This window comes from Mangifera indica, chromosome 19, assembly GCF_011075055.1.
Source record: "Mangifera indica cultivar Alphonso chromosome 19, CATAS_Mindica_2.1, whole genome shotgun sequence".
Lineage (NCBI taxonomy): Eukaryota > Viridiplantae > Streptophyta > Magnoliopsida > Sapindales > Anacardiaceae > Mangifera > Mangifera indica.
The window spans coordinates 10,014,955-10,022,949 of record NC_058155.1 but is presented as its reverse complement, the minus strand read 5'-3'; the positions used below and the strand labels follow the sequence as shown (position 1 = coordinate 10,022,949).

At 31.2% G+C, this 7,995-nt stretch overlaps 1 protein-coding gene and 1 long non-coding RNA gene across 8 annotated transcripts; one reads left to right on the top strand and one right to left on the bottom strand.

The window, feature by feature from the left end:
* LOC123203352 (phosphoglycerate mutase-like protein 1) lies at nucleotides 1–2,952 on the top strand. Its single transcript, XM_044619695.1, has 10 exons — nucleotides 1–328; nucleotides 917–960; nucleotides 1,062–1,169; nucleotides 1,431–1,510; nucleotides 1,769–1,907; nucleotides 2,032–2,106; nucleotides 2,223–2,311; nucleotides 2,399–2,515; nucleotides 2,616–2,666; nucleotides 2,759–2,952. The coding sequence occupies exons 1-10, from the start codon at nucleotides 280–282 to the stop codon at nucleotides 2,817–2,819; spliced, it is 813 nt and encodes a 270-aa protein (XP_044475630.1). The 5' UTR covers nucleotides 1–279; the 3' UTR covers nucleotides 2,820–2,952.
* On the bottom strand, nucleotides 2,863–5,206 carry LOC123203353. 7 transcript variants are annotated; one of them, XR_006499285.1, is made up of 7 exons: nucleotides 4,877–5,203; nucleotides 4,575–4,793; nucleotides 4,402–4,478; nucleotides 4,276–4,321; nucleotides 4,008–4,170; nucleotides 3,442–3,560; nucleotides 2,863–3,302 (listed from the first exon to the last, which is right to left on the bottom strand). It is a non-coding gene; the product is annotated as an uncharacterized LOC123203353 (long non-coding RNA). The 7 variants fall into 7 exon arrangements; XR_006499286.1 differs by having other exon boundaries at nucleotides 2,863–2,988; nucleotides 3,074–3,302; nucleotides 4,402–4,793; nucleotides 4,877–5,201; XR_006499289.1 differs by having other exon boundaries at nucleotides 4,402–4,793; nucleotides 4,968–5,206.
* Between the last annotated feature and the right edge of the window lie 2,789 nt (nucleotides 5,207–7,995).

Sequence of the window (7,995 nt, the reverse complement as noted above, 5' to 3'; positions counted from 1 at the left end):
ATTAAAAAATGGGCAATTACAAAATCATTTAATTTTGGGAAAAGGTGGAGGACTGGTCTTGAATGTAACATCAGAGAAGGAGACAGACACTTTCATGGCAGTTTCACTGTAAGTTATTTCCTCAGAAGCAGGGATTTGATCGATGGACTTGTCATGGATGAGTCAACTGAAAAATCTTTCTGCATTTGAATAATCCTACTGCGGTCATCACATGTTTGTCAATATAAACGTCTCTTGTCTACCCCCTATGCATTGCGTCTTCCTTCAGAATTTATCAACATGAATGTCTTGCCTGCTTTGCTTCGGATTACCAGTACTCCTCTCGCTGGTATGTTACCTTTAATCCCTCTCTCAAAATCAAGTAATATTCTTCATGAATTTTCCATGCTACAACTGATTAATTTCTTTGAACAATGCTACTTTGAATACATAAATGGTTACATATTTCATGCATAAAATTATTTGATGACACATATCAAATATATATCAATTTGTATAATCAAAATGGGTATCCATAATTTTATTGAATTTCTTTTACTGGGTCATTCTAAAATGGTAAGCTGGTTTCAGTGGCTTCTGTAAGGCAGAAACTACCTTAATTGTCATTTATTTATCACGTTCATGCTTTAATTGATCAAGCTTTTGGAGAATTCTAAGGCTATGGAAACATGGTTTCTATCAGGACTTGTCCTTTACATAATTCCGTGCCGTAGGGCCATGCCAATTTATTTCGTTAAGCTGAACCTTTACGCTACGTAAATTTACACTAATTTAATCAGCTGTACACAGAGAAGTGGTCCACATTAAAAGGGGCAAAAAAGGCAATTTGACTTCATCGGAAACCTTTGTAATGCAAGTTTAGTTTAAGTCTCCTTATTCCATCCCATGCACTGTTTCTCACATGTGCCATTGGCAGATATGGATGTCGCAACAGCCCACGGGTGTAAAATTCTTCATCTGGTTTGTCCCATTTTCTTATCAGATATACATTTTGAGTCTAATCCCATTTAATTATTGAAAAATTAGAATTCAGAAGCCTCTCAAATAAATTCTACTTGCAGGTTAGACATGCACAAGGTGTCCACAACACAGAGGTAGGAAAGAGCCCTGAAGCACTGTTATCTCAAGACCTTTTTGATGCACAACTCTCTGATCTTGGATTGCAGCAGGTAAAAGTCAAATTATCACCCTCTATTATAATCTCAAAATCAATAATAAGAATGGTAATGAATTATTATATTTTTGCTATTACATATACTATAAAACAAAAGTTTGATCCTCCTTTTAACAAACTCCAACTCCTATAGTTAGGATTTTTAGGAGTTGAAGTCTTAGATTTTAAAAATTACTGATGTGTATAAAAGAGAATGATTATTTTATATTGCTGAGAAAGTTTTGACTACTAATAGATGACTTTGATTTTGTGTCAGGTGGAAAAATTGCGGAAATATGTTGAAGAGAAAGGACTAAGTAAGATAATCGATTTAGTCATCACTTCTCCGATGTCAAGGTAGCTATGGTATTTATTATTTACTTTATTTTATGGTTTAGAACCAGAGAAAGAGCTTGTTGGTTTGAATGGGCAGTTGAGGTTGTTCTGAAGCTTAGTTTAGGAGAAGAGTTAAACCCCATTCTCTGAAACCTAACTTAGCAGTCGTCTCCGAAGGGGGGTCTTCTGTTGTTGAAGGCCATCCGATGAATTGCAAATTTCATTTTGTAGGTAGTTTGGTAGTGTAGGCAGCTTATGCTGTAAATGATTTGATTGCAGAACTTTGCAAACAGCCGTTGGAGTTTTTGGTGGTGAATGCCAGGCAAATGGGCTTGATGGGCAAGCCACACCAGCAGGGAATGGTGCCAAGTTCGATGGGCCTCCAATTATAGCGGTTGAACATTGTCGAGAACGTTTGGTATGTTTTAATTAAATAATATTATATATACAAACAAATGGTATAAAATTATTTAATATAACAATATCTGATTTGATTATTTTAAAGTGAAAAAAAAAAAAAAAACAATCATTTATCTCTGCAGGGCCTTGAACCATGTAACAGGAGAAGAAGCATCAACGAGTATCAGACTCTTTTCCCGACAATTGATTTTCAATTGGCAAGTATTAACTGTCTCTAATCTTATATTAACATAGCGTTAACTTTGCATTCCAACTAGTGCTTGAGGTTCAAATGCAACCGAAGTCTAAGTTCTATTTCTCCCCTCCTTTTCAGATAGAAAGTGAAGATGACATTTTGTGGAAGGCTGACGTTAGAGAGTCCTATGAAGAAGTTGCAGAAAGGGGAATGAAGTTTTTGAAATGGTGATGTTAATATATACAAGCCATAAATATAGACTGAGATCATTTAAGCATTAATTGCTAATTTTGAGAGTGGTTTTATTTTATTAGGTTGTGGACTAGGCAGGAGAAGGAAATTGCTGTAGTCAGCCATGGTATATTCTTGCAGCAAACTCTTATAAACCTTGTTAAGGAAAAGAACCCATCAATGGAAAATCTATGCTCACGGTGAGAATTATTCCGGTTTACTTCTCAATCACTGGACAACCAGCCACTGATTAGACTCTGCTAATCTTTCCTTCTAATTGTTGTTGATCCTTGTACTTAGGTTTGACAATTGTGAAATTCGGACAGTGGCCATTAACATTGCCAATGGAAGGTAAGAATCAACTATTACATGTTCTTATTCTAATACTCAGAGATTTTACCTTATTTTTCCATGGGTCAATCATACACGGCAAATATTTTCAGCGTGGTGTATCATCCTGGCAACGTCACAAAAGATAACACCCGAAGGAAGGAAGTGTCCTAGTAATTGCCCAGGGGGATTCGCAGAAAAGCATAGATCATAATTGTTGTAGCAAATAAAAATTTTGGTGTTTCCACTTTCCAGTGTCAATTTAACTCTTTTATCAATAAAAGTGATATCACATTCAATTTCCCCCTCTTAGCCACTATTAAGAATGACAGCTGCAATAAGCCTACCAAAAATTTACTTAATGAGCTATAGTCTCTTAATAGAAAGCAGTAAACCTACTAAATTTGAGAGAATAAGGAAAAACACACCAGCAATGATGATGTAATTAGATTTCTTCACAGGTTGTTTGCTTTTGTCCTTTGCGTCAATTGCTTTATTCTCTGAGGTAGAGTTCAATCCTGAGTGATAGGTATCTGCTACATCCCAAAAGGATTTAGAGACGATAACTGTGGGGGCTTCTACTTCAGCTTCCAAGATCTATGAGCAATCAGAGACAGGTTCCATGGACATCAACTCAGCAAAATGATCCTTAAGAACCTAATAGATCACCCAAAAAAGTAACAGATTCATATCAACTAATTATGCACACAAGAAATGGAAAGCACTAAAATCCAGCTTATTATTGCTATGTCCTTAGAGCTGCATAAGCTTGTATCCTGAAGTCACAAGAGCAAACCTCATGCGTCTCTGATGATTGCAAAAAGTCTCCAACAAATATGCCTGCCAACCTCAGATGTCCTTAGAATGTCACCGAATGTTGGGGCATTTGGAGCACCCTCATTACATATTGGCAATCTGGGAGTTGTAAATGAGATTCAAACACCCAAACAATATTTTAACTCGTCACGTCAGAAAAAAAATTAAGAGACAAAACATATTGATAACAAAACACAAATCATATTTTCTCATACAAAGTCAGATATTTCAGGTCCAAACGTAAAAGAAATTCAATTGACTATCTGAGCACAGACTACTTGTGAAAATCACCGCAGTACAATTGATGCAAGCACTAATGTTTTCTCAAATCTCAAGCAGTGCAGCAAACATGAGAAATGATACATGCTGCAGCTATAAGCAAGCTCTTAAGCACCCATAAAGTTTTGGTGTTTTGAAAAGAAAAGATAAACAAACAAACTTTTCAGATGATGTGCTAAGATACAAATAAACTGAAAATAGCTTCAACACAATAAAGATAGAGTAATTAACTTAGATACAAAAAAAAAAAAAATGCAATAATATTACCCAATACTGAAGTTGTAGGTGCACTTAAAAGTTTGAAGAGAATTTAAGACCTTTCCGACCTTAAAATCTCACGGCCTTGAGGTCGCCAACGTGATAGTATTTGAAGCTACCAGGCAATTCCCACATGTCCACCAACACAAGTTTAACTCTTTAGTTAAACCTCCTGTAAAAATGCACAACAAATCTATAAAAAATAAGAATGCATGAATTTGGACAAGTAAATACATCCTTGGACTATAACAAATATGAACTATCAATTTTTCACCACCATCTATTCCCATAAAAGGCGCTGCTCTTGCAACTCCATTCACGTTCTGCAAGTTACCAGTAAGATTCAAGACAAATTCCGAAATTCAAAAGCTAATCAAAACGAAACAACTAACAAAAGCAATACCTGGTGAAGAAAGACAGTAGAATTTTTGAACGCTGCATCACTAGCCCACATATAAATACCAATCACTTTCATAACTCCTTATAGCATTCTCGAAAATTAAAATCAGCAAGTCATTAATTCTTAAACAGTTTAATGTTGATTAACAAAAAAGGCTTTTTCTCAGTGTGATTTACCTGACGCGCATGTTCGGCTACCCAATCCTGGTCGATGACCAAAGAGGGAAAATTGAAGGGTTGAAATTTGGATTTGGAGGCCTTCTTCTTTTCGTCTTTGGAGGTGGTTTTATTGAGCAAACAAGCTACCTATCCGGCACCGTTACGAGGGGTGGGGATTAAATCGAAGACAAAGCCTCGGTCTGCAGTGGAGCTTAGCTTGGCTATCAGAAGACCAACCTGACAATTTAGATTACAATTGGTAAAATTTTCCACATTCGGAATGATATACGAGTTAATAAGAGAGAAGAAGGAGAGAGGACCCGGGAAGGGAAAGTAGATTGAGAGAGGCAATCTTCGGCTAATTTAACTTGAGTTTCCTCTCCAACTACCCCTTTAACCATTGTTACTCACTCAAACTCCAGTCGGATAAGGAGAGTCGCAGGTTGAAGAAAAGAGTTTACCGGGTTCGGTTTTCGGTAAGCAGGATAGGAATGGGACAAATACTCTAACCCCGGTTCTTGTTTTTGCAAGTAAAACATTTTTCCTATTTATTGGGATGATAGAGAATTCGTATCCCCTTCTCATGAAAAAAAAAAAATCTCATCTCTTTCTCTCTCTGTTTTCACATCGAAATTCTCCTTCTTTATCCTTTCCCTTACATAATGATATAATATTTATTATATATTAAAATATATTTATAATTATATAAAATTTTAAAGAAAAGGTATATAAAAGTTTCAAAAATATATAAAAAAATGAAACGAATCAAAAGGGAACAAGCTAAGTAAGATATGAGGAAAAAATATATCTATATATTTTTTTAATTAAAAGAATTTTAACTATTTTTGTCTTTCAGTCTTCAAATATCCTCTTCATTTGAAAAATGGTGGGCTAAAGACTTGTCATCTCTAAGCAGAGACCATGTTTCAGACTTTGTCAAAGTGTGTCATTGCATTGGCCCAGACATTGATTGGGCTATAGTTTGGGCCGACTTTCGTTGTTGCATTTTAAGCACATCAAATTCCCACTTTCTTTGATATATCAAATTAGTCAAGAATAATATTTTAATATGTTATTGGAGAAACTTCATCCCAAATTCTCTATTTTAGAATTGTGGGTTTTTACTATTTAAACCATATCTTAGGGCAACAATTCAATAATGTTACTGGACCCATTAGTTCAGAAGTCAATATACAACTTTATAATTTTCATTTAAAAAAATTGGCAGCGCAGAGGAGAATATTCTGGATCTGGCTCACCATGTTTTCTCACATGGAATTAATTGTAGTTGTAGTGGTTTTGTTGGAGTCATCAACGGCGGGAATATGGAAAATCTCAACTGTTGGGAGTGGGCATCAGAGAAGAGTTAATTATATAAGCCAAAGGACTAAGTTTTGCTCGATCAAAAAATTATATCAATGGTAAATTAAAAATTTAAATATCTATTTATTAGATAAATGCTATTAAAATTTTTGGTTAAAAAAAATAGATGAAATTGTCATTCTAGATCTAAATCTTAAAAACTAAAAATTTATATAATTTTCTTTTATATTTTGAAAACTAATATTTTATCTTATTTTCAAAATTTAAAAAGTTTAAATTTCACTTTTAAGGGTTGTTTTCCTTCTTTGGCCGACATTATTCCAATCAACAACTAATATTTGTCATTCATCTTTCAGATCTGATCACAAAAGATGATCACCCACCACCATAAAGAATGATAAAACATTATCTTTCGTTGTTTGGAATGTGTGACGGAGGATGATATTTCATCTTCTCTTGTTGCTTTTTCTTGATATCATCTAGATTTAAACAACGAAATGTCATTCTTTATTAAAGAAAACCATTGTTTCTTCCTAATGATTAATCGAATTCTCTAAATCATTAAAGATGAAACCTAAAATAGAGAAAAAAATAAATTTTTTAAAATTTAATTATGAAAAAAATTATTTGTTTTATAGATTAAGAAAGAAAAATAATATAAATTTTTAAAGTTTAAAGGTTTAGAGATAAAAATAATAATTTTATCCGTATTTTTAATTAAAAATTTTAATAATAATTCTCTTATAAATAAATATTTAAATTTTTTATTTATTATAAAAATATTTTTCAAATTAGGGTAAAACTTCTCCTTTAACCTATATAATAATACTACCAGCTCAGCTGAGTTACAGCTACAGCCGGAAAGCCCATATTCACTGCTGTGTTGACTGCTTTATTCTCTTCTGCATGTGCACCCTTCTGACTTACACCACCACCGTTAGACTTTTTCCTAAAGTTGTTGACCATCGAATTTGATTAAATTTAATCATGTTTAACCTGTTAAGCATTCTTATTAATTTACGGTGTTGAATGAATGGTGTTTACTTTTATTTTATTTTTTTGTTTATTTTTTTAATGTAGTTTTATCTTTTGAATTTTGAACGTGCTACCAATTTCCTTTATATTACCTCATTATTTTATTAAATTTTTTTTATTCATCTATAATTATTATATCAAATAAATTAACCAATAAATTTCAACTTATCATTCTCGTATTTGAATTTCTCTTGTTTGCTATTTAAATTACCTTTTAAAATTAATATTTTCAATTATAAAGATCCTCAATTGTCATATTTTTTATACTTGGACCTTATAAATTAAACCGCCCAAACCAGGGATTAGTGTTAGCTGTTTTTTTATTTGAAGTAAAAAAATTGTAAATAGAGAAAATTTAGGACAATTATTATTTAATATCATAGTTATCAATATCTGATAATATATAATACGTATCTTCTAATATTATTCCATATAGATTAAAAAATATATATCTCATAAAATATATTAAATTTATATGATACAATATATATTATTAATACATAGTTTTTTAAAAGAAAATGATGATATAATAGAAATATTTATAAAAATTTTTTAAATTTTAAAAGTGTTTATAATATTTTTTTTAAAAATTAAGATATATCAATTTAATTTTTTATTATTTTATTCTTAAAAAAATGTATTATATAATATAATAACATACTTAATATAAAAAGTTAAATTTTAATACATAATATAATACACAATTTGACTATTATATTTAGATTTTTTTTTTCACCAAACTTCTAATATAATATAAATTATGCTTTTTAAATATTCATATGTTCAATAAAAGTTTTTTAATTATTTTATATTTTTAAATAATAAAATTAAATTATATATATTTAAAATAAATATTAAATTAGATATGAAAGAAGATATGTTAATAATTAAGTTTTTAATCATATTATGATTAATATTTAAATTAATAATTAAAAATATTAAAATAACAAATTTAATTTTATAAATATTAATATTTTTGTTCGAATAAAATCAATAATTATATTGATATAAAAATAAAAGATTTTTTATTATTTTAATTAATACACCATTATTTTGCATCATGCCATTATTTTCAACGTAA